General features: G+C 49.4%; 1 protein-coding gene across 1 annotated transcript; it reads left to right on the top strand.

Annotated features, from left to right (window-relative positions):
- The first annotated feature begins 401 nt into the window (after positions 1 to 401).
- RBP1 (retinol binding protein 1) lies at positions 402 to 26,837 on the top strand. The gene is given in 5 exon segments (XM_040233779.1): positions 402 to 453; positions 456 to 647; positions 1,106 to 1,284; positions 24,162 to 24,263; positions 26,591 to 26,837. Coding segments are annotated over 5 exon segments (579 nt in total). The 3' UTR covers positions 26,645 to 26,837.

The raw sequence follows: 26,837 nt of genomic DNA, 5'->3' as shown, positions 1-26,837 counted from the left end.
TCAAGCAACATCAACTTTGCTTTTCTTGGGGCGGGGAGGAGGAGGTGGGAGTGCCTCATTTTTCTTTCCCGGAGTTGAACTGCTCAGCCTTCCGGATCCTGGAGCCCCACAGGCCGAGCCACCCGCGGGGATTTAAGACAAAAGCCTGGGAGAGATACCGTTCCCTAGTTACTCCAGCCAGCCCCGAGACTTTCCCAATCCTCAGGTGGCCGCTGAATGTGAAAAGTTCAAGGCGTCTGAAGGAATCCCGCAGGAACCTAAGAGTTTGGAATCATTTAAGCACGCTTCACCCTCACCTCCTCTCCCTTTCCCTCTCAGGGAAGCGAACTGAAGGTCTGAGGAACCTGGCCCTCCGCCCTCCCCGCCCCCGCCCCACTGAGAGGGGCGGAGCGACCGCTACGATGGATCCTCCCGCCGGCTTTGTGCGCGCCTGCAATCCAGCTGTCGCCGCCCCAAGAGCCCCCTGCCTGCGGAGGACGCACATTTCCGGGCCGCCCACCACCCAGATCGCACCGCCTGCCCACATCTACTCCGGCCCGTTCGGTCCCCGTCGGGCCCCAGTCGTCCCCCCGAAATGCCGGTCGACTTTACCGGGTACTGGAAGATGCTGGCCAACGAGAATTTCGAGGAGTACCTGCGCGCGCTGGGTAAGCGCTGCCCGCCGCGCTCTGCCCGGGCGCCCGGCCAGACGTCTGAGGGTGGGATCCCCGCGCCCTTCCGAGCCGGCCGCCCATCTGCCTGCCTCGCTTAGGCCTTACCGCCGGCCAGAGCACCCGGGCCGCGGACGGGGCCGGGGTTGTTAGGGTTCATGGTGGTCAGTGTCTGATATTTGGCTCTCGACGTGGAGGGTTTCATTAGAAAAGTTGGGCTTGGTTGGCTAGTTTTTGTTTTCAAAGGTTTAGCATAGGGCAGAAAACTTTGTTGTGGAAAAAAAGGAAAGAAAGAAAAGGACAAGCCAGCTGCACGCAGAGGCCGTGTTAATCGAGCAAGGAACTCCAGTGGTTTTCTTGGGGCGGGGGTGGGGGCAGGCTCGTAGCGCCCCACTACCTTGGCAGCAGTTCTCTAAATGTTTTCAGCCCACTCACTACCCGGGCACTCTCTGCAGATGTCAATGTGGCCTTGCGCAAAATCGCCAACTTGCTGAAGCCAGACAAAGAGATCGTGCAGGAAGGCGACCACATGATCATCCGCACGCTGAGCACTTTTAGGAACTACATCATGGACTTCCAGGTTGGGAAGGAGTTTGAGGAGGATCTGACGGGCATAGACGACCGCAAGTGCATGGTGAGGCTTTGCGTTTGCCTGCGCATCTCCTTCCCAGGGTTCCTGACAAAGGTGGGGCTAGGGGATCCCAGAGGGGAGCGAGGGCCCTGTGTTCTGAGGGGCCAGAGATGTTCCAACTCCCAGCCCCAAGGTAGGCAGGCACCTGACTCACAAGTTCCCCTGACATCCTAACCAGACAGTAACAGGAAAGCTGTGGCCTGTTGACTCGCTACCATGTCCTGGCTTTGAGCCAATGCTTTCTTTATATGCTTGACTTCATCCAGTCATCACAACCGTTGAGGGAGGTCTGAGGATGCCCATTTTACAGATGAGGAAACAGTCTCAAAGAGATGTGCCTGGGGTAGCACAGCTAGGGCAGGGCTGGGCAGGAATTCCAGGCAAATCTGTTGACTCTGTACCGTAGCGTGGGGGAGGAAGGAGAGAAGGGAGGAAAGCAAGACCAAACATAGGCAACCTTTTTCAAGTGTAAACTTTCTCCATGGCAGAGCATGAAGTCACCTTAGGGAGCAGGGGGCACTGTGACCTATGCCTTCTGACCTGCCCCTCCTCATCCCCAAACTGGGGTTTGGCTCCCGGCCAGTGCCTTCCCTATCTCCCACTGCTTTCAGGCGGCTGGCTGCCTTTGAACCCCGCAGCCAGCACCTACTCAGTGGGTCAATGCCCCTGCAGCCCAGGCCGGAAGGAGCAGCAGTGGAGGAGGGGAGTAAGCCACCGGTAAACAAGGGTGGGAAGTTGGTGACCTGGAGACCCCAATTAGCGCCACCACGCTGCCTCCGGAAGGTCAGCCTTGGGCCTCCATCAACATCTTGGGGGTCGCTGGGAGGTCAGGATGCCGTCGGCCTCGCTCTCACAGTTGTGGGTCCCGACCTAGGGGCCTGCCTTGCTTCCTGATGAGATTCTCCTCATTCTTCTTCCCCGTTCCCTTCCACCCTTCACTGAGGGGCTACTCCATGCCCTGCACTGTGCCAGCTGTTTTACTCCATAGTGAAGGAGGGATTACTAACCCCATATTTCTCAATGACTGAGGCTCCCGGGCAAAGAGATTGAAGAGGTGGGACTTTGAGGCCCAGACTCCTGCTCTGGGCTAAGCTCCTCTGTAGGTAGCCTTTGCGGAACCCTGTGCCTGGGCTTTGGTTGACTGTGGTTGAAGGAATGCCAGTGTCTGGGGATAAAGAGCCCCAGGCCAGGATGACTCACCCTTCCTGACTTGTTGATTCATCTGAAGGGGATCAGGAGTCAGTGATTACACTCGGAATAGTGGCGGAAGAGGGGGTGGCTGGCAAGGCGGATCCTCAGAGAGGCCACTGGAGGGAGAAAACACTGTGGTTGTAGTGAAATGTCAGGTCATGCTTCTAAACGCCCAAGGCCTCTTAATCCTCAAAGAAGCTCACAGTGGGAAAGGAGACTTTCAGTCCGAGTCCGCCTTGATAAAGTGGGGGCCCTGCCTGTCTGACCACTGCCCAAGGTCTGGTCCCTGGCTCCTTGCCTAGAACCGAATATGAGAACGGTCCTTGTCCCCAGCCTACTCCTGAGGTACTTAAAAGGCACAGCAAGCATCTCTGTTTATTTTGGGTCACTGCCACTTCTGGAATGTGCTGGCTTATACTTGCTTGGCTAATTATCTTTGCTCTTTCATTCCCACTCTCATCCATTAATGCATGAAGCATTTATTGATCATCTGGTAATACTAGTTAATACAAGCAGACCTCAGAGAGATTGCAGGTCCAGCCCCAGGTCTCCACAATAAAATGAACATCGAAATAAAGCGAGTCATACAGAGTTTTCCTTTTCCCAGTGCATATAAAACTTTTGGCTATACTAGACTGTGGTTTATTAAATTTGCAATTATATTATGTGTAAACAACAGTGTATATGCCTTAACTGAAATGCTCACCATCATCTGAGCCTTGGGCAAGTTGTAATCTTTTTGCAATATAGTACTGTCAAAGATTACTGATCACAGATCACCATAACAAATAGTGAAAAAGTGTGAAATACTGAGAGAATTACCAAAGTGTGACACAGAGACCAAATGTGAGCAAACACTGTTGAAAAAATGGCATCAACAGACTTGTCTGATGCGACTTTGCCACACACCTTCAATCTAACAAGCGCAATATCATCAGGGACTCCCCGAGTGGTCCAGTGGTTAAGACCCCGCACTTCCAATGCAGGTTCAGTCCTTTGTTGGAGAACTAAGATCCCACATGCCCAGCAGCATGGCCAAAATAAAAACCCACAGTATTTCCGAAGTGCAATAAAACAAGGCATGCCTGTACTCACTGAGTGCTGAAGTACTGTTCCTGTTTTATTTCAACTCACTGAATTTTCACAGCACTGATTTTAACCCCATTTTACAGACGAGAAAACCAAGGCAAGATTTCTTGTTGTGTGACCTTGGTGGATTAAGTAAGCGGCCGAGGGAGGGTTTGCATGTGGTCTGACCCAGTGGAACATGTCACAATCTCTGATGTCCAGGAACTCACAGTCTTTGTGGTGGAGATAGATGCACAGAGAGTCAGAACACAGTGTGATCAGTGGTGACAAAGGGAAGCACCAGAGGAGGGGATCCCAGAAGGAGTTCCAGAGGTGGTGATGTCACAAGTTACTGTAACAGAAAATGGGAAGGTGGGTAGGAGGGAGGGAGGGAGGGAGGGGTTTGGCCACCCTCTTTTCTTAGCCATTAGTTCTGCCATAGATGAACAGATCAGGGAGCCCAGCAGTTGGGCAAACTCAGTGACATTGGGTGAAGACTCAGGGTCACGTCTGCTGTCTCAGGATTCAGGGAGGCCCCCTCTCGAGTAGACAGCAGGCACTCACCTTGCTGTTGCGAATGGAGAAGATGGACTGCCCTCTGCTCCAGCCTTCCTTTGGCCCCTGACTGCAGAGAAGTCCTTCTTCCCAGCTGTCCAGTCGGATTGGGTAGCCACAGGGAAGAGCATGGCTAGGGGAGGGTGCAAGATAATACAATGATAGCAACTATCTAGGCTGGTGCTTGTGAATGGAGGGGAGCTGCCTGCAAGAGGCCACATAGCCCAGGCCAGGGCCCCCAGGGGTTCTGAGCAAGGTGGTTGCCAAAGATAATGTCCCTTCTGCTCCCCGTGCTCTGCACCCAGCAGGAGGAGCTGTGGCTGGAGGAAGCCAGTTCTCAGCATCAGTTGGCCTCATTCTAACATGTTCTCCCCAGCACATTACAAGTAGCTCATTTCTCACCTATTATGTTCATTCCTTTCTTGGTCCTACAAGCATTTCGTTGGTGTTTATCTTTGCAGCCCTCGTGTTACTGACATGAATCACACAGGAGTCCTGCCCTCCTGGAGCTCAGTGTAATGAAGGCAACAGACCAAAGCAGCCGATCATACTGAGATGGTGTGCTGACGGGGAGGGACAGGCAGAGAAGGACCCCCAGGTCTGGGAGGTCAGGAGCTGTTCCCACAGAAAGTGGAGTCTCAGCAGTGGCTTGAAGGATAGGCAGGAAATGGGCAGACAACAGAAAGGTGATGAGAACAAAACCAAGGCCAAGAGAATAGCTCTTGTTTTTATCATTGTTCAGTCACTCGGTTGTGTCTGACTCTGCAGCCCCATGGACTGCAGCCCACCAGGCTTCCCTGTCCTTCACCTTCTCCCAGAGCTTGCTCAAACTCATGTTCATTGAGTCAGTGATGCCATCCAACCATCTGATCTTCTGTCATCCCCTTCTCCTCCTGCTTTTGGTCTTTCCCAGCATCAAGGTCTTTTCCAATGAGTCAGTTCTTCGCATCAGCTGGCCAAAGTATTGGAGATTCAGCTTCAGCATCAGTCCTTCCAATGAATATTCAGGGTTGATTTCTTTTAGGGTCAATCCTAAAAGATTTGGTTTGATCTCCTTGCAGTCCAAGGGAGTCTCAAGTGTCTTCTCCAACAGCACTTGGTACTTGCTATTTCAAACCTGTCCCACACCAGCCCTGGGCTCAGCCTGGGAACACAAAGGCACCCAGGCCAGTGGAGGAGCCAGACACATCCTCAGGCCTTTACCACCCGGTGCAGTGGTGGAAGCACAGTGGACGGGGAACACAGAGCTGGTAGGGCGAGGAGCAGGCAGTGGTCAAGGAGGGTCCCCTGGAGCCATGGGGAGCCTTGAAGGACAAGTAAGAATTAGGCCCAGAGGTCAGAGAAGGCCTGGCTATGAGGGGTTTTATCAGGGAAAGAGGTGCAGTCTGCAGAGACTTCATGTGGCCAGAGTATAGGGTGTGGCTAGAGAAGAGGGCAGTGCTGGGGCCCCAGTAGGGGGCCTGGAGGTGACTAGATGGGCACCAGAGAGCCTGGAAGAGGCGTGGTCAGGCTGCCATCCTCCCCAAAGGGCCCAGAGAGCTCTGCTCCTGCCTCTTTCCCTGGAAACCTTATCTGTCTTCTAGAACAGCAGCCAGAGGATGAAATCTGGCCTGCAGATGTGTTTTGTTTGGCTTGTACCGTGTTTGACAAATTTCAGAGCCAATTGCCAGTGATTGCCAAAAATTGTTATATCATAGAAAAATCCATAATCCTGGCTGTTCATACCCCAACAGAATCAAGACTGCTGAAAATGCTGGGTGCCCTTTTAGTTCTGTGCCACGCAGATACCCGGAACATGGTCGCAGCTGCTCCCATTTGATGGGACCTTTTCCACTTTTCCCCAGCCCTTGCCCACTCCATTACCTGACGTCCAGGATCAAACAGCCATATATCATTGTTTGCCTTGTGTGTTCCTGAGAGCAGTGGTTTCCAGAGCTGAGATCAGCAGCAGCAGCAGTATATGAGGACTTGTTAGAAAAACAGATTTTCCAGCCGGACCCCTGGCCTCCCAGATCAGGAGCTTTGGGGGCGAGGCCTACAATCTGGGTTCTGATAAGCCACCAGGTGGTTCTGGTTGAACTAAACCTTGAGAACCACCACTTTGGAGAAAAGAGACCTGTCTGTAACTGCGTCTCTAGAAAAAAGTGGAAAAAACTCAGCGATACTTTTTAGGCCCAGTGTAGAGGGCCACGTGCCACCGGATGGCTTAGCCCATTCCTGGACCCCTCTGGACATGGCAGCCATGTCCAGCACCACCTGAAATGGCTCTGCGGTCTCTCCCCAGGCTGACGGGTGGAGGGACTCAGATCTATGGAGCCCAGGATCACTCAGCTCACATTTCCAGTCTGTTCTGTTCAGATCTTTACATGACTGCAAGCAGTCAGGGCTGTCATCTTGGTGGAAATGTGTCAAGCCTGGGTCCAGCTTTTCTCCACCACCTCCTTCATGCCTTTATCCATTAAAATGAAATTGCAGGCCCAGTTTGAAACCAATATTATTTATTGAATCTAGCAGATGGAGGCCTTGGCAGAGTGGGGGACCTGCCAAAAGAGAAGTGCTCCTTCACTTCAAATACTGTTCCCCACACCCAGGCCAAGGAGCCCCTCAGTGCAAAGAATCCGACTCCTGATTCCAGCTCCCCCGGCACGAGCTGCTTTTATGGGAGAAGACGAGCCTCGGCCAGGGTCTCAGCCAGAAGCCTGGCTCTGTGTGCTGGTGGCAGAAAAGCCATTTGTCATCCCACTGTGGACCCCAGGGAAACTGCAGCTTTGTTCACTCAGGAGCGGGCTCTTCCTCCCAGGCAGAGGCCTCGCTTCCAGCTCCAGCCTTGAACTCAGGATGACCTCTTCCACAGAGCCTGCCTTCCGCTTCCAGCCTTCTGTTGCTGCTGTCTGTTTTTATGGTAAAAGGAAAAAAAAAAGAATTCAAACAGCACAGGAGAAAGTTGACTGAGAAGGAAAGGCCCCTTCCTTACTCAGCCTCGTTCCCACTCCCCACAGGTAATCACTGGTACTGTTTCTGGCTGGTCTGTCCCAAAATCTTCCTCAAATATAGAAGCCAGCAGCTCTGTTGCTATTGAGTAGATAATTGGTTAATTGTTGTTCGTGAACTAAGTTGTGACTCTTGCGATCCCATGAACTGTAGTCCTTCAGGCTCCTCTGTCCATGGGATTTTCCAGACAAGAATACTAGAATGGGTTTCCATTCCTTCTCCAGGGGATCTTTCCGACCCAGGGATCAAACCCACATCTCCTGCAATAGCAGGCGGATTCTTTACCACTGAGCCACCTGGGAAGCTCCCCCCAAATTGGTCAATATTTCTACCAAAAGCCAGAAAAGACAGAAAGAGAAAGAGAGAGAGAGGGGAGGGAGGGAGGGAAAGAAGGAAGGAGAAAAAGAAAGGAGGGAAGAAAGAAAAGATCTACCTCTTTGTACATTGTTTTCTCAATAATATTTCTTCAGCATCTTTCTATATCAGCACTTACATGTTTCATTTCCTTCCCTCCTTGACTTACTTTCATCCATCCATTCATGCATCTAAGTATCTACCAAACCTCTGTTAACAGTTTGGCTTAAACTCTTTTGCCAGCTTTCTGATCCTATTCTTGATTCATTAAACAGATTTCTTTGATTCTTATTTTTAAAAAAACAAAAACACGATGTCAATGGCAGAATTCACTCCCTGGGCTGCAGAGCTGAGAATGCCACTGGGTTTGAGAGCTTTCTGAGAGCCGCCCCTGCCCAGATCAGGGCCCCAGCATTTGGCTGGGTCCTTTCCAGGAAGGAAACACGGAGTGTCTTTCATGTCTTAGCTAAAGTTCTTCGACCTTTGAAATGAGTGTCTGCAGCATGCTTTTGAGGATTACAAAAAGGAGAATTAAAGCAACCCAAATAAAATTCACAAAGTAGCTTTCAAGAATCACACTTGTTTGTTAGGTTTTGGGTTTTGTTAGGAACAAAGGGAAATAACATGTGCTAAATCCTTACGAAGTGCCATGCCTGCCCCTGATGATTTTAGCACTTTTTTCTCTTTTGGTCCCCACAACAAATGCTATTCGGTAAGTAACATTATGCCCACTTTACAGATGGAAATCTGAGGCTCCCAAGTGAGGAATCTTTTTACCCCAAAGTCACTCAGTCAGCTGGTGGCAGAGGAAGGATTCCAACTTGTCTGTTTATAACACTCTACATTACAAAATCTTTCATGGAGCTCTGCTAAGGACCAGCACCTCAATTCCTTATTGTGACCCTCATCACAACCTGGAAGAGAGTGGTGAGAAGGCTTGGGGGTGTGGAGAAAGGAGTGCTGGTATTAAAGTCAGACGTCTGGTTTTGAATCCTCCCCTCTTACTTAGTTAACAAAGTGACCATGAATGACTGAACACACTGCCTCTGTTTTCACATCTGCTAAATGGGCATTGTGATTGCCGCTCCACCTGGCTCACAGCACATTCTGAGGACTAGGGCGGTAGCACAGGAAATAGGGCCTTGTGAAGCCACTATACTATGTCCAACAAGCAGGGGGAAATCCCTCTGAGACCCTGGCCTACAGGCAGTGTTCTTGTGATGGCCACATGTTTACTGGAGGATTACAACTATTTGTTTTTCTGATCAACATTGCTCTGCTACCCACCCAAAGAAGGACCTTCTTTTTCGTGGGAATGACCCCTACTTACCTGTGGGTTCTGGTGAAGCTTCAAATCCCAGTACGTCGTCTCTCCTGGGTTGAGCACCTTAAACCAGGGCCATGACAGTGTCCTGTGGCCTGTCCCGTGACTGTGTGTGTGACTGGGCCAGTCGTATGTTTCCTGCCACCTTCCATGGCTGCAGAAAAAAATCGAACTGAAGGAAAAAATAAAATGAGGCCAGTAGATAAGCAGAAATAACCGAGAAAGAGAGAGGGAGAGTGAAACCACAACACTGGAGGGCTGCTGGAACTCCTGATACAACACCATTCCGAGACTTCTCATGTCCTTGAACCAGCTAGTATGTTCCCTTTCTTTTTCCCCTGAAGCATTTTGCAGTTTTCCTGTTGCTTGCATCTAAAACATCTTGTGACATAGAGTCCTACAGATCATAGGTTAAGAACCACATAGGAGTTAGAGCAGTAGTTCTCAAACTTAAACTTGCCCCACATCCCGATTTTCTGATTCAGGAAGTCTCGAGTAGGAACCAAGAGCTTTTCTAACAAGTTCCTGACCGATGCTGATGCTGTGGGTTCAGAGAGCATGCTTATGATAACTATTAAGAAAGAGAAATGAGGAAGTGGGCTGGCCCATGCCCAGGATCCGATGATGTTCTTTTCCTGGTTCAGTGTGCTGGAGTTAAGGGTGCCCATTTACGGGGACTGAACGAAAGTGGAGAGATGCCCTCCAGTCCATGTGGATGCCTGGAGACACCAAACTTGCAGCAGCCCACGATGGTTTGTGACTCAGGGTCCGAGTAAGCGATACCAACAGTGTGTGCAGCTGGACAAGTGCAGGATACAGCAGAGCAACTGGGAGTCTTGGCTTTGAGATGGACCTGAATTTGAATCCTGGGTCCACCCTCCAGCTATGTTTCCTTTGGGAACATACTCTATCTCTTTGGACCTCAGTGTTCTCATTTGTAAACAGGAGCCAAAGATAATAACAGTATCACTGATAGGATTGTTGTGAAAACTATGTGGTGATGAATTATCACAAATTTCTATTGCTATGTAACAAACCACTCCAAAACTTAGTGCTCCAAGACTCCAAAGCAATAACAGTTCTTTATTTTCTTCATGAATCTGCAATTTGGGCAGGGCTCAAAAAGGCAGGCTGGTCCCTGCTGTGTGCCACATCTGTGAGGCATTGGAGGGCCCACTTTCCAGATGGCTCACTCATACTCACTCTCTACTGGCTGCTTGAGCTTCCTCACAACATGGCAACTGGGTTCCAAGAAAAGGGGAGCCAAGAGAATAAAGGAGAAGTATATGACGTTCTTATAATCTACTTAGCCTCTGAAGTCATATAGAAAGAATTTTGCCATACTCTGTTGGTTCAGGCAGTCCCGAAGGCCCACCCATCTTCCCAAGGAAGGGAACACGGACTTTGCCTCTCAGTGCAGATGTGGCAAGGTTCTAAAAGAGCACATCAGGTGGAAGATACTTTACAAAATTCAGTGTGCTAAATGCAAGCTAAGCGGTTACCACAGTGTTGGTGTATGGTGAGTACACAGTGGGAGTTGGAATATTATTCTCTGACTAAAGCTTGGAGGTCTGCTAGTGCTGGGCTCTTGTTTCTGACTAATCTCAAGCAGCAGCTGAGCCCACAAGGACTCTGAGGGGGTGGGAGAGGGTGTGTGGTGCCTGGAGATGAGTCTCTGCAGGCAGAGCTGGAGCTCCACCTCCCTGGGCCACCCATCCAAGGCAGGCCCCACATGAGAGGCTGGAGTGTGGGTTGAAGGGGAGAAGGACAGCCTCAGGGTGTTGGGAGTGATCCAGGGCTTCACCTTCAGCCCTGTTGTACCCACCTCCAAAAGTCCCAGATAGGTCTGAACACTGTGTCTAAACACAGCTGAAACTCTGTGCTTGTGTGCTCAGTGTGGGAGCCTCCTTTTTGCTGGTTTACCACCCCAGTCACTCAGGATTTCTAGGCCCTCACAGGTGAACCCAGACGCCTATCTGCACAGGGCCTGGAACTGGGAAACCCCCTCCAGGCACCCAGAGGCTATAAACATGACTCCCCTTTCTCCACGGAAGTCTGCCTGGAAATCAGCATTGGCAGACATCTCACCTGGGCTCGGGGATTTATTCCTGTATGACTTCAAGTTGACTAGAAGCTCCTCTGACAGCAGAGACTGTGCCTGATTCACAAAAGCTTCCTCCCTGGGAAGCATTTTTGTAGCTGTCTGTGTTGTATAAATGGTGTTGTGCTAGAGCGTCACACACACACATTCACACACACCACCCCTTGTCCTCAAAGAGGAACCCCAGGTCACCTCATGCCACCTGAATTTCTACCATAAGAGCACATTTATTTTGGTTAAATACCTAAAGACTCTGCTTGTTTCCTATAATATGCAAATAGCTTAGATTCCTTCTTCCCTCCCTCCTTTCTTTCTTGACCTGAGGGTCCAAGGACAACATAGTCTGGGGGAAAGCTGTATAAAGCAAGACGAGTGTGAAGAACATAAAGTCAGGACGGGGGGGGGAGAACCCAGCCTGCAAAATCGGTCTTTGCCAACCTTACGGTAAAACTGGCTCTGCACTCAGAAAATGAGCAGGGCAGGCCAGGGATGGGGCGGAGGAGGGTGGGTGGTGGGGGGAGTCCAGTGTGCAATGAGTCAGAAAAATCATCTTATTCTTTGACTCAGAGATCCCACTTATGGAATTACATTCCAGGAAAATCATTCAGAAGATAGGCTGTATCTATTAATATTTGTACAAAGGAATTTGTAGAAGCTGGGCAGTAATAATCCTCAACAGCCCATAGAATCAGAGCCACCCTCTGAGGGCTATGTACGGCAGGCTCCACCCTAGTGCCTGATGTATAATGTATTATATATTCAGTCCTCCAACAATCCTAGAGCCAAGAGGTACTCTTCTTTTTAACAGACAGGGGCCCATGGTCCTGCCAGGGTCGCACTCCTGGTTAACCATAGTCCAGGATTCAACTTCAGACCTCTGACTCCCAACTTTGTGTGGTTTACACAACAGGCTGCCTCCTGCTATTGTCCCTAAATGCCTGGGACAGCCGGTGTTTAGAGTGACTGTGAGCTTTTAATTCCGTAGACCACTGTGTAGCCATGAAAGTGATTGCTGTGAAGATAAATGGAAAGTGTTTTATGGACAACCCATCCACAAGTTCCATAGATTCTGCTTCTTAATCTCTCTCTCCCCTTTCACCATCGTCTGAGTATCTCTTGCCTGTAATAATAATAACAGTTAACATCTCTTACACTTAGTATGTGCCAGGCTCAGCACTTTCCACGAAGGATTTCATTTAATTACTCCAGTATCTTCACACTAATCTCCCTTCCACCATCCTTCACATTCTGAAAAGGGAAATGGGGATTTCCCTGGCAGTCCAGTGATTAAGACTCCGCACTTCCAATGCAGGGTGAAAGCGTTCAATCCCTGGTCAGGAAACTAAGATCTCACATGCTGAGTGGAATGGGCAAAAAAAATTTTTAAATAAAAAGAGAAATGGATCACGCTTCTACTCCCCAGCTCAAAATCCGAAGAGTCTCCCCAGGGCTGATGGGCAAAATCCAGACAGCATTCAGGACCTCAGAATGTGGCAGCGCTTGCCTCTCCAGCCCCACACTCGCCTCACACCTTTCACTTAGCCCCATCCCACCATTTGCACATACCATCCTCTTTTGCACCTCTTTGCACTCTTCCCTGGGATAAGTCCCCTGCTTCCTCTCCCTGGGAGGATACTTACTCAAGGTCAGGACCAGGCCAGGTTTAACTGCTCCGCAGACCTCATCCTGACTCCCCATCCCCCTCCTCCTCCCCTCTGCCTCCTTGTCCCTCTCTGCAAGTGCTGCCCCAGGGCGCCTGTGATGCTCAGTGCATTTGAGATGCTGAGCAGTGGGGCCCACACCTTTGTATCTCCAGTGCCTGGCACAACTAGCTCCAGTGTGTTTATGAAATGAGTATAAAAACAGTGGAACCTCAAACAGTTTGGGGGTCATCATTCACCATATCTACGAGATCTACTTGCCATTAAAAGCTAGCTAATGTGTGTTGGTAATATGGATTCTAAACATTTTCTATGCATTAATTCTTTGAATCCTCACAATTCTATGATAAAGATGCCAAAATTCTTCCTAGACTGAGGGAAATATTAATAAGAAAGGAATAGATATCATTTGTCTGAGATCAGGGAGCTAGCTGGTAGAGCCAGGATTTAGATCCAGGCTGTCTAACTTCAGGTTGTTACCAGAGAAAGATGGAAGCATTGTTATGTTAAGGGGTCAGGGCTCTGAATTAATTTCCCTGTGAGACTTTTGCAGTCTCAAATGCTGTGTCCCCCAGGGAAGCTGTGATGTCCTGGGATGGGATTGGTAGGGGAGGTGAGAGGTTTGGCTTTCATCTTATTCTCCCTGGCAGTGGAGGCTGCCCTGCTGGCCAAGATCTGCAGCTTCCAGGCTGAGGGTAGCTGTTCTTGGCCCTCCTCTAAACTCTTGCTTGTCCACAGTTCATTTTCCTTCATGGCAGGGCCTGGGGTTCATAATCGGTTCAGTTCATCTTTGGAGTCCCATCTCTGCCGCTTAACAAATTGGGTGTCATTTAGCAAGTTACTTCACCTTCCTATGCCTTCACTTGTCTGTGAAATGGGAATAATTATCAAGTAAGGGATATCTGCTTCACAAAGAGGATTAGATGCAGGAAAGCCTGCAGTCAACTGCTCCATCAGTAGGAACTGTTATCAGTAACTCGCTCACTTTATAAACTGTGTCCTCCAGGAGCCAAATTCTGCAGGTGGTATTGTGTGAAGAGAACCTGGCCACTTAGAGAAGAGCTAGTAGGTTACATGTGCAGAGGCTGGGCTGCAGGGGCACCTGCCTCTTTACACCCACTGAGAACAGGGGCATGGAGGGCAAGGCCAAGAGCTAAGAAGAGTCCAGCTCTAAAACAAGTCCTTCCAAACCCTTGTTTCATTTCCTCCTGATGGCTTTGTTCTGTGGCAGGACTCATTAGCCCCATTTTGCAGATGAAGAGTTCAAAAGGTAAATAGCTGGGATCACCCAGCTAGAAAGAGGTGGAGATGGATTGGAGTCCAGACCAGCCTCTGTCCAAGGCTGTCATTGGGTCCCTGACCAGTGCCCAGCTAGGTCAGACAAGTTGCTTCCTGATGGCCAGACCTCACACACAGTCTGCCAGGTTCAATGGCAATGGTATCCGTGGCAGCAAGATGTTCCTGTGGAGCAATGGGCAGGCTGTGTGTTCAGAGTAAGGGAGAAGTGGCTGGAAACTAACCTGTTTCTATGAGGCTAATTTATGGAAGAACAAACAGCCACATTGCCTAGGATGAAAAAGTAAAAGTGACTCAGTCGTGTCTGACTCATTGTGACCCCATGAACTGTAGCCTGCCAGGCTCGTCTGTCCATGGAATTCTCCAGGCAAGAGTACTGGAGTGAGTAGATATTCCCTTCTCTAGGAGATCTTCCTGACTCAGGGATCAAACCCGGGTCTTCCGCATTTCAGGCAGATTCTTTACCATCTGAGCCACGAGGGAAGCCCCTTGCCTAGGACAGCTTGTCTGTAAAAGAAAAAAAGGGGGTCTTCATTGCCTGAAAATTTACAAGAGTACCCCTAGAATGTTTTCTGCCATTTTATTTATTCTGTTGAGTCAACAAACAATACTGTGCATTTTCTCTGTTTTAGATGCTAAGGTGGGGGCTGGTATCCTGCAGTGGATAAAAGTATCATAGACTCAAAGGAATTCTTTGTCAAGACATCCTGACCTGCTTGACCTTCCCTGGTTACTGAGTTGCTGTCTCTTATCTTCCGGGAATTGCTTGTTTCTGTTTGCTTTGAAAGATAAACAAAAAAATAGAGGCCAGAAGTCCCCATGGAAGAGATGAGGCCTCCCCCGAGTAGGCTCTGCTCTTCTGAGACTCTCTGAGCACCTTCTGGTAGGACAGCCCCTCCTTTATTCCACCCCCACTGCAGGTGGACTTGGGAATAAACCAATTCCTGTACCTGCTCAAGTAGTAGAGCCAACTCTGCCTGCCAGATAGGCAAATATTTAGATTTTCTATTGTACCAGGTTTGGCGGGTTAGAGCCACAAAGTTGTGAAGTGAGAAAAAAGAGATGCTGGTACATTCTGGGGTTGGAGGTGCTGAATTAGTCTCCTTGAGGGGTATCTTTCCGGAAGGGTCCAGCCAGGCAAAGCCCATTTGGAAGCCTCACTCATGCAGCCCCCTGAGCTCCCTGCATCTGTACAAGCTATTCTCTTAGCCTGAAATTCCCTCATTCCTCTTTTCCAATTTCTTTTTCTTAACCTAACTCTTGATGTTTTTTGGTGTCGATTCCAGCATCACCTCCTCCAGGAAGCCTTCCCGGATGGACCTCTGTCTCCACTTCAGAGTCAGATGAGGTGCCCTCCCACTTCCACAGTTACCATCACCTGCCTCTAGCAGCACTTGCCGTTCTGCAGGAATTCTCTGTCTGTCTTCAATAGTCTGTGAGCTCTTTAGAGCAGAATCTTCACCTTCCCTGCCTTCTGTTTCTAGCATGTGAGGCTGGTGTGCAACCTATCTTTGCTGAATGTTGTTCACTTACACAGAAAAGTGACAGTTGTTAGCCACTCAGTCGTGTCCAAGTCTGCAACCCCATAGACTGTAACCCGCCAGGCTCCTCAGTCCATGGGATTCTCCAGGCAAGAATACTGGAGTGGGTATCCATTCTCTTCTCCAGGGGATCCTCCCAACCCAGGAACTGAACCTCGGCCTCTCATTGCAGGCAGATTCTTTATTGTCTAGCCACCAGGGAAGCCCTTGGTTACACAGAGCTGTGATGCAAAACCCTATTGTTCATTCAAGGGTCAGCTTATATTAGGGAAATGCAGAGCCCAGTAGCCAAGAGCATACGCTCTGAGGTCAGACCTCATCTCCCCACTTCATGACTGGGGGACCTTTTTTCAAAAGTTATCTATTATTTTTGGCTTCGTTAGGCCCTCTAGTGGCAGCGAGTGGGCTCTTTAGTTGTAGTGCCCTGACTTAGTTGTTCCAGGGCATGTGGGATCTTAGTTCCCTGACCAGAGATCAAACCCATGGCCCCTGTACTGGAAGGTGGACTCTTAACCACCAGATCACCAGGGAAGTCCCAATGGCTGAGTGACTGTAAAGCCTCAGTCTCCACATAAGCAAACTGGGGAGAAGCATCCCTGCCCCAGAGGTTTAGGGAATCACATATGTTAATCAAATCAAACAAATCAGATATGTTGTCGCCAAGTCATGCCTGCCTCTTCGCAGTCCCATGGACTGCAGCACACCGGGCTTCCCTCTCTCTCACCATCTCCCAAAGTTTGCCCAAGGTCACGTCCATCGAGTCAGTGATGCCATCCGACCATCTCATCCTCTGTCGCCCTCTTCTCCTTCTGTCCTCAGTCTTTCTCAGCATCAGGTCTTTTCCAGTGAGTCAGTTGTTCACATCCTGTGGCCAAAGTGTTGAGATGACCCACACTTTAATACCCTGCCCAGCATGCAGTGAGTATTCAGTTCCTGATTTTGGGGGGATGATGATGATGGCAGTAACGGCAGGATGCTATTACTTCCACAAGGAAGTGCCCAGCAAACAGGACACAGGAGGCATTGGTGCTAGTTGGCATGTCTGCCTTCCCTGCAGGCTGAGATGCTTCATGGCAGAGCTTGGGTCCAGTCCAGACTTCGGGCCATCCTCAGCACTGAGCCCCTGGAATGACTGAGCCCAGTCCCATGGGAACCCCATGACTTTCTCCAGCCTCACTCCCTCTTCCTCAGAACGTTGGCCTCACGGGACCTTGAGCTCTCTAATGGTTTGTTGTTTTAAAATTAATCCTGGGTACTTTCTGGAATTTTTAAGGACTATTTAAAATGACTTGTCAAGATTTAACATTTTATTGTTTTGTTTGTCCTAAGATTCACGGTATCATTTGCTCTTGGCTTCTTCATGGTGTTGGAATCACATTTGTCCATGCCACGAAGGCCTACTGTGGCTTTACAGGTCTGTAGCTGTTGCTTCTAATGGCTTTTATGTACCTAATTACTTGTTCGTGTTTTAAGATCTTATTAATCTAGTTTTAACCTGTTTTTAGAATGAATCGGCTTTTCCCCTGAATGTGCTCATTTTAAGTCATTGCCAGCCCCCTGGTAATGGATCAGAAGATCACCCAGCCTGGCCTCCTGGGCAGGGGAGCTCGTGGAGTCAGCCAGAAAGAAATGGGTTCAAGTGATGGCTCAACCCCTAACCCTGAGATGGCTTGGGCGGGTTACTTAACAAGCCTAATTGTGATCAGCTGTAAAGCTTGAGCTGTAAAGCTCCCAGTACCGTACCCAGCACTTGGCAGGTTCTCATTTACTTTCCCTGTCCTTCTTACCCTCCCGCTTCCATATTTAACAATACTAGAGTCTAAAAACATCCTCCTTGTCCCAGAAACCCTCGAAAGGTGAAGCACCAAACTCCAGGAGGAATGGCCAATTTGTATCATTTATCCATTCACATCACGTATAGAAAGTGTCTACTCACTGTCTGGATTTTCAATTTTCCCCTTAAATTTAAAGAGCACAGGCTTTGGAGGGCTCTGGCCTTTGCAGGCAGAACCAATCATGGACAAGACCTCCCCTCTTAGCACTTGGCTGTGGAACCACAGAGGCAATCAGGTCCAGCCCTAGGCCTCCAAGCAGAGGCCTCCCAGAGCTAGGAGGGTGAGTGCAGAAGGACCACTGACCCATCATCCCCCTGTTTGTGGGAGTGGATGTTTGGGGCTCTAAGGATCGTTATAAATTCTTAGCAGCTAAGTTAAATTTCACTGTCTGTGGCTCATGCCAGGTCACTGGGTCCATTTAGTGGGAATGGTCTGTCACTCCCAGTACAGGTCACTCAGACAGTGAGAGGCCTCAAGGCGTCCTTGGAACCAGCTTCCTCAGGCTGCTTGGGGGACCTGAGTTTTCTATGTCACCTCCATGCCAGCTTGGGTTTCTAAGTGGTCAGGGGAACTGGATAATGACTTTTGAAGTGGCAGTCCCCTGTCAGAGGACTGTCTGTCTTCACTCATCTTTTGGTGCATGTGTTTCTGGGAAAGCTGCTGACAAGGACAAAGTATTGGGGGTTATTAGTTTTTAATAAAAAAGTTGGACCGGCTTTGCTTTATAACCAGCCGCCTTGGGCTGCAGCTCGTTTGCAGACTTCAGGTGGTCTGTGAGAATTACTGTTAGGAGGGGAGCTGAAGGTGGCCATACGTTCCCCTTGTCCTTGACTTGTCTGGGCTTCAGTTCCAAGGTGGGGCCCCAGAGCCCATGGTGTGGGGGTGGGGGGACACCACACTGTCTCTGTGATCTGTACCATACCCACCTCAGCTCCCACTGGCACCTGCCTTCCTGTGCCTCTTAAAAAGCACCAGGAACATCCTCTTGCCTAAAAGTGCCCCACTAGACCCTGATTACAGGATTAAGCCATGATGAGTGTCCAAGCTGAGAAATTGAATTGAATGACCTCTTAAAGACCCTTTCAGATCTGTATTCACAGTGCAAGCTGAGCCTCATTCCAGGCTTTGCCTGATGTGCCAAAGGTGGCTGCTCACCGCAGAGGGAGGTCACAGAAGAAGTCCTTGGGTTCCGGGAAAGATTGTTATCATAAGCTATGTTTTGTGTCATATAAAAACAAGCAACCATTGTTTGTTACCCACCCATTTCCCAACATCCTTTCCTTCTGTCCTCTTATGCGTTTGTAGAGGATCACCCTCCTCCCTGACTCCCCACCCCTTTTCTGTTCTTAGGACAAATCTGTTCCTGTGGGAAATGGCTGGTTTATTCCCACAGGATACAAAGCTTAAAAAAGAAAAATCCATGTCCACCAAGTATGAACAGGGAACAGCAAAGTGGGAGAACTCAATCGCATTTTCAGAACCACCGCAGCTGTCAGTGGGGAGTCTCCAAATAGGTCTTCTGTTTAAACAAAGACTAACTAAATTTTAGGGGAAGTAGACATCACAGGGCTCCCGGGCACCCGAGTCAGCAGGCAACCCTGCAGGGTCTCCTCTTGGATCCAAGTCTTCTGGAAGGGAAGGTGCTTCTGAAACATTAAGCCATGGTAACTAGCTTGTCCATCACTTCTCTAATCTCCAACTTTAAAAAGAAAGGCTTTAAAAAAAAAAAGAAACAAATGCTTTAGTTATTGTTCAACTTTGACAAGCGAATCCCACCCTTATCTAAGTTCTAGATGTCATGATCACAATTACCTAGGGCCCCATACACAGGCCCTATGCAATTTATGTATATTTTCTCTCATCCTCAGCATAAACTGGTAAAGTGGGTCTTGTCGTTATCCAAAGCCACTTAACAAACCACCCCAAAATGTAATACGTTAAAACAACCACCATTTACTCTCACTCATGGTTCTGTGGCTTGATTGGGTATTTGCAGCTTCATATGAGGGCATTCAGCTGAAGGCTTGGTTGAGGAGCCTCAGTTCTCCTACAGTGATCACTTTTTCTCATCCTCTGGAGCTTATCATGTGGTCTTTCACTCCAATAGAAGAGCCTCAGTTCGGTTCAGTTCAGTTCAGTCACTCAGTTGTGTCCGACTCTGTGACCCCACGGACTGCAGCATGCCAGACCTCCCTGTCCATCGCCAACTCCCGGAGTTTACTCAAACTCATGTCCATTGAGTCAGTGATGCCATCCAGCCATTTCATCCTCTGTCATCCCCTTCTCCTCCTGCCTTCAATCTTTCCCAGCATCAGGGTCTCTTCCAATGAGTCAGTTCTTCACATCAGGTGGCCAAAGTATTGGAGTTTCAGCTTCAGCATGAGTCCTTCCAATGAGTATTCAGGAGTGATTTCCTTTAGGATGGACTGGTTGGATCTCCTTGAAGTCCAAGGGACTCGCAAGAGTCTTCTCCAACACCACAATTCAGAAGCATCAGTTCTCCGGCACTCAGCTTTCTTATAGTCCAACTCTCACATCCATACATGACTACTGGAAAAACCATAGCCTTGACTAGAGGGACCTTTGTTGTTGGCAAAGTGATGTCTCTGCTTTTTGATATGCTATCTAGGTTGGTCATAACTTTCCTTCCAAGGAGTAAGTGTCTTTTAATTTCATGGCTGCAGTCACCATCTGCAGTGATTTTGGAGCCCAAGAAGATAAAGTCTGTCACTGTTTCCCCATCTATTTGCCATGAAGTGATGGGACCAGATGCCATGTAGAATAGCCTGCACTTCCTTAAAGCACAGCAGCTCCATCCCAAGAGGGAGGATCCTGAGATGATGAGCCCCCAGTGAACCCCCAGGGCTTCTGAAAGCACTGTTTGTATTGTGCTTCCTGCTGTCCCATTGGCCAAAGCAACTCACACCACCAAAGCCAGAATCAGTGTGGGAGGGGTCTTCCCAAGGATGTGAACATCATATGACCCACCGGGGTTCCTGATGGAACAGTCTGCCACAGAAGGTACTGTGAATCCCTCTTTTATAGATGAGGGCCCCAAGGCTCAGAGAGATTCCTCCTGTTGTCCAGGATCATTCCCCACAGCTCAGCTCAACTCCAGGGAATGTGTTCTTTGCTGACAATACTGGGTCAACCTGATACAGCATGGGAGGGAGACAGACACCAAGAGCTGAGCTTCCCAGCGTCTTTAACCCAGAGGACGGCCCAGTAGGCTCTCTGGCCACTTGGTGAGTGTTCCACCAGCAGACCAGAGCCATGGGGCTGTGTGAGGGCAAAGGCAGCGTCAGGAGGCATTGAAGACGCGCTCTAGGCCACTATAACTGTCGCAGTTACAGTCCAGAGTTATGACCCTGTCTACCTCGCCCTCCTTCAGCACTGGCCTGCTTGTCTGTAATGACTGTTTGGAATGCCTTCCCGCTTTAGAAAGCTAGTCACATTTCCTCGAGAATGAGGGCCCTCCTGCCTCTGTGCTTCTCCTGACGCCAGCACCTACAACACTGAGCTATAACCACCTGGCATGTCCCTGTCCCCCCTTCTCTGTGGTGGTCTCTTAGGGGCATGGGTCTTCAGGACCCAACTCTGGCACAGCACCCACACCCAGCAATGGTTGGGCTGAACCAAAGGGTCTTCCTTCTGGGGGCTGCTCAGAGTCTTAGCGTAATGCCCATGTTTTCTCTGCAGCCCCTCAAAATTTACCAGACATCTGCTGGGTACCCTGGATGAGCTGGGAAACAAGAGGACACTGCATCATGTAAGGCCCATGTTCCAGCCCAGGTTCTTTTCCTCATTAGCTGGGTGACACTGAGAAAGTCACCTAACCTCTCTGAGCTCAGCCCCTCCTGTATCTTCAATACAGACAAGAACTGGTCTCTTTTCTGCCTAACTCAACCAGGGTCAAGAGTCAACAAGAATTCTAGGCTGAGAAAGTACCTCCTGTGGAAACTGACATAGCGTTTGTGTGTTTGGGATCCTTCTCTCTGAGGGTCTGATTTGTAGGGCTTTGATGCATTAGAGAAGGAAATGGCAACCCACTCCAGTGTTCTTGCCTGGAGAATCCCTGGGACGGGGTAGCCTGGTGGGCTGCCGTCTATGGGGTCGCACAGAGTCAGACACGACTGAAGTGACTTAGCAGCAGCAGCAACAAAGAGTTCTCTACACTCCAAGAGCTTTCTACTTCCTGAATCCCTAGATCTATCATGAAGCCTGAAATTGCACCATCCATCATTCTTTTGATAAGGTATTTTTATTATCTATATCCAAATGGTCCCTATTAAAAGATGCCAAATGATCTGGAAAGGGTAACGTGTTAGCACCGGAGCAAAGCCTGCTTTACCATTAATGAACATCTCTTTCAAGCTTGTTCTCTGAAATTGATGTTGGAAGGGAAGCAGAGGTGAGCCTTCTGGAGATCAAGGTGGTGATATTTATCAAAAGCCTTAAAAGTATGCTCACTCTTTCATGCAAGCCTTTTTGCCTCAGAATTTATTCTAACAAAACATTGTGTTCACGGCAGTCTTATTTATAGTAGCACAGGATTATAAATAACCTAAATGTCCAAGAAGAGGTAACAGGTTAAATAATGGTGCATGTACAAGGAAATACTGCCAGGACTGCTTTCCATGGGCCTGTGATCAGGCAGCTCCACAGGCTCCTGTTCCCAGAAGGGCCCTTCCCTTGGTTTAATGCTCTGCTGTCACTGTCTTAAAATTCTTGCGTGCTTGCTAAGTCGCTTCAGTTGTGTCTGACTCTTTGCAACCCCAGGACTGTAGCCTGCCAGGCTCCTCTTTCTATGGGATTCTCCAGGCAAGAATACTGGGGTGGGTTGCCATGTCTTTCTCCAGGGGATCTTCCCAACCCAGAGATCTTACATCTCCTGCATTGGCAGGCGGGTTCTTTACCATCCTTTACCATCCTTAATCACTTTTTAAAAAGGGGTCTTCATTTTCATTTTTTGCTGGCTGGGCCTTACAAATTATGTATCCATTTCCTAAAGACTACATAACAATTAAAATAATGCTTATGGAGAATATTTGTTAAAGTGGAAAATTGCTTCTGTTAAATAAAGAAACGGGTACAAAACCATAATTGATGCAACCCTGAACCGGCGTGTCTTATGTCTTCTGCGTTGGCAGGCAGGTTCTTTACCACTTGGGAAGCCCACTTTTTTAAAAACAAAAACATTATACATAGAGATCCTGGCAGGTTACAGTCCATGGGGTTGCAAAGAGTGGAACACAGCTGAGCAACTAACACTTTCAACTTTCATACATAGAGAAAAAAAGACTGGACAGAAATGCACCAAAATGTTAGAGTAATTATCTCTGAAGAAGCAAGATTACAATATTCTTTTTATTACTGTGATCTTTTTTGAGCATTTCTTGCATTTTCTAGGACGGAGGGTAGGAATATGCTCCTTGGCTCTAATGTTTCCAGTGGAGACAAAAGTGTGTCTCTTGTAACTGAGTATCATGGTTCTTTCTTGGCCTCTGGGTGCATCTGGAGTCCTCTGTATGCAGGGGAGACTTGTGAATAAACATGAAGAGCAGCTCAGTTGATGAGGAGGCCAAGTGTTCTTATGAGCTCCTTAAAGTTGATTTCAGTCCCCACTTCCCTTCACAGGCTGGGTGTGCACAAGGCACTCAGCGAACGGTCATCCTGTCTATGGCTTGAGGTCACTGGTAGCCTTTACTCTACACCCACATCCTCAGATGTTCATTCTGCTCTGACTTGGAGGTGGAACCTTCCCTCTGGCTTGGGGCTGGACATGTGCCCCAAGTGATCTCTGGACCAGGGAGAGAAGCCACTCTCACCTCAAGTCCTCCCGTGCCCCTCGCCCTCTGGGCTCCGGGAGCAGAGGGCAGCTTGATTCCTGGGTGGAACTGGGGACACACCGACTCCACCCGTCCCCTTTGTGCCCGCCTCTCACGGCAGGCTTCATCCCAACAGTAGGGGGCGGTAGAGATCAGCAAACCCAGGCTGGAGACGGGGTGGAGTAGGAAGGGGCAGGTGGTCCTCCCGTAGGGAGTGCACCCCTCACTCCACACCCACTTCCCAGATTCCTCCTGCTCTCCTAAATCCTTTTCAGGCAATTGCTAACTGTCTTCTCAGCTGAGCAGGGCAGGAACACAAGAATCCTAGAAGCTTACCTCTGTGTAGCCAAGGCCTCTTGAGTTCATGGCCTCTGACCGCCTCATGTGACACATGAGGACACTGGGGCTCAGAGGAGCGATGGACTTGCTCAGAGCCTCACAGTGAAGGGACACATGGGGTTCTAACCTCTCCAGGGGGTAGGGCAGAGCTCAATGGACCGGAGGTGGGCAGCTGCAGATAGGGGAGACGCCTACTGCACACAGGTCCCAGTCTAGCCCATGGGCTTCTGGGCTATCTCCCGTCTAAATTCCAGCACTCCCAGCTCTGTATTTCTGGGTAGATCCATGTGCAGAGACTGGGCCTCCTCCTGCTGTCTGTCTAGCCATCAGCACGCCCAGTACCTGAGGTGGCACACGAGGCTCAGGGAAGATGTGAGAGCTCAAAGGTGGGGTAGGGGGTAGGGGGTGGTGGCCTGACCAGAAGGGCAGACAAGTTGCTTCCTCCTCTTTCTCCACTGCGGTCCCCTGGAACCTGGAACCGGACACGGAACCCATCTTGAGGAGCTTCCTGAGCATGCTCCTCATCCGTGCCAACCCCAGCCCCATTCTCAGCCTTTGCACTGTCAGCCCCACCCCAGTGACCTTTTCTCTCCTAATTACCCGTTTACATTTATGAAGGTTTTTGTAAATTTTAAAACTGATTTGCATGTGATGGGCAAGGAGCACGAGGCTGTAGATTTCTCTAATGAAACTGACTTGAGTGCACCCTGGGTTTTCAAGGTTGGGGCTGCCCCTACCCCAAAGCCCAGGGGCTGCTGGCTCCAGAATGACAACTGTATTTTTTTTGCCTTGGCAGACCACGGTGAGCTGGGATGGGGACAAGCTGGAGTGTGTGCAGAAGGGCGAGAAGGAGGGACGTGGCTGGACCCAGTGGATTGAGGGTGACGAGCTACACCTGGTAGGTTCTGGAGGTCGGGAAGGTGGGTGGGTAAGCCACGCTGGACCCCACAGGTCCTGGTCATGCTGGGGCCTGAGTGGACTTTGGAAGAATGCACCATGTCTGGGCCTTGGCTTTGCTCTGAAACTTCTCTTCCAAGGCCCTGGAGAAGATGCTTGAGTGATTTTAAAACCAGAGCAATGTGTTTAAGGTCTGGGCTGACCCAACTGTCCAATCAGAGGGAGGTGAGGAGGTACATCTGCTAACCATCAGATGTGGGACCTTCAGCATTCCATATCTCTTTCCATTGTCTCAGCAAGCATATGGGCCAGGTACTGTTATGATTCTTCTTTTGGAGACGACGTGGAGGCTCACATCCCAGTAACACAGCTAGAAGATGAGAGAACTTACATGTGCTCCCAAATGATACCCGTTTTCACCATGCCAAATTGTGGCTAGCCAGAACCAGGGCGACTTCTCTAAGCTTCTCAAGACATGATCTTGTTACCCCAGAACTGGGTTCACCTCTTGGTGGGTGTCAAGCCCAAAGATACCACCAAGCCACAGGCTGGGAGAAGGAAGGATTTATTACTTGCAGCAAGTAAGAAGAACACTGGGCATTTTTCTGAAAGCCATGTCTTCCCAAACAGCAAAATTGGGGAAAGTTTTAAGCCAAGGGCTCATGCGTATTCATGAAGGGACTTAAGCAGAGAAGAATTCAGCATTGAGATGGGGCAAAGGTCGACAGAGTCCAAGCTTTAATTGATGGAAGTCACAAGGGTCAGAAAATGTCCATCCTTCACCTGAGTGGGGGCATTAGTTCCTTCAGAACCCAGAGAAGGAACTCAGCCTCTGTTTTATCACAGTTCCTTGACTGCTTTTCCTTGATTCCTGCATTTCTTCACTTCCCTTAAGATCATTACTTACTCAGACCTGTTCGAGGGCAGGCATTAGATCACAAAATGGCTTCAGTCAAAAATGGTTTCTTTTATGTCCAAGGACCCTCTACCCTATCTGCTCACAGTCTCAACAGTCTGGGTCAGGAGAGGAGAAGCCTTTCTTGGCTCAGGTGTGGGCCACTCCCTCACCTGGTCCTCCAGCCTGGAACCGCTGGTTAAAGCCATGTCTATGCTATCATTATCGGGAGAAAGCACATCCGCATCCAGAGTAGGGGCCTTAGCCCCTAGGGGTCTAAAGTACCACCTGCCCTCTGAGCAGAGACCTCCCATCACTCCTGCTCCCTTGGAACTCTGTGTTCTGAGAAAGGAGCCACATACAGGTGACCAGGGTTCTATTCTGACTCACCAGGTACTTTGGGGAGCTGCTTTCTTTCCCTCAACCTCATCTGGAAAACACCATCCTACCACAAAGGGCTTCTGCCAAGATCAGGGTCTGCAGGAGCTTCAGGACGTGTGTGCCCTAAGAAGAGGCACAAGGACATCATATTCAGAGGCAGCTTAATAGCCTGGGCTGCAATGCCTGACCTGACCCTGAGCCTCCACTTCCCCAGCTGCAGAGCAATCAGGGTGGGTTATGTGATCTTCATCAGCCCTTTCAGCTCAAAAGTTCCGTGACTTTTTGCCAGAGGTTACACAGTAGGGGCCACAGGCATCTTTTATTTGGCCATCCATGGGCTTCACACTTTTTCAGCTAACAACTTAAAAATTAGGAGATGTTACGTAAATATTCAAATTTCCAGCCTCCTGCCAAAAAAAAAAAAAAACTTGGAAGGTGTAGAAACACTGTGCTGTCGTTCTTGCTGGCGACATTCAGCAGGGGCTGCCCTGCTGCATTTTAGTATTACCTGGGAGCTTTTAATATAGCAATTCCAGGACTCCACCCACTGAAATGCTGATATAACTAGTCTAGCCTGGGACCCAGGCATTTTTCAAACTCCCTAGGTAACTCCAGTGTGCAGCTGGAGCTTGGAACCACCATGCCAGTTTGCAGCCCTGGTCTCAGTGACCTGCTGAGCCCTTTAGGGGTTGAGCCTTGCTTCTGGCCCTGATTTCTTGCAAATATGGGCACAGTCTCTGATCTGGGCTCAGGCCTGGCATTCTTAAAGCCTTTTGGCTCCTTGAGGGTAGTAGGAGGAAGGAGGCATCCGAGGGTCCTGTTGGTTAGCTCTGAGCCACATCTGTCTCCAGCCAGCTCTATCTAGAGGGCATAGCCAAGACTGATATCCCCTGACCCAGTTCATCTGACTTTCCAAGGAATTGTCTCATTCAGACCAACTCTTGAGGAAAAATAGCAGTCATGGAGTATTTTCAGAGTTCCTGCCCCTGGATATGCTGAGCCCCAAGTGTGACCTTGCTTTGGCCAATAACAAGAATCTGTTTTTGTTTCAGGAGATGAGAGTGGAGGGTGTGGTCTGCAAGCAAGTATTCAAAAAGGTGAACTGAAGCTTGAGCAGATCTTGGTCTCTAGGAATGAGTGACATGATGGGGGCACCGGGGTCCGCCCCCCCCTTTCTGCACAGCATGGGGCAGAGATGCCTGGCTACCCCCGCCTCTGTTAGCAGAGTCTGTCTCTTGGTGTTGTCTCTTTTCCTTTTCTTCAAACGAAGCCATCCCAATAAAAGTGGTTTCTGCTTGA

Source organism: Oryx dammah, unplaced genomic scaffold, assembly GCF_014754425.2.
Source record: "Oryx dammah isolate SB20612 unplaced genomic scaffold, SCBI_Odam_1.1 HiC_scaffold_2, whole genome shotgun sequence".
NCBI lineage: Eukaryota > Metazoa > Chordata > Mammalia > Artiodactyla > Bovidae > Oryx > Oryx dammah.
This window is presented reverse-complemented; position numbering and strand designations above follow the sequence as displayed.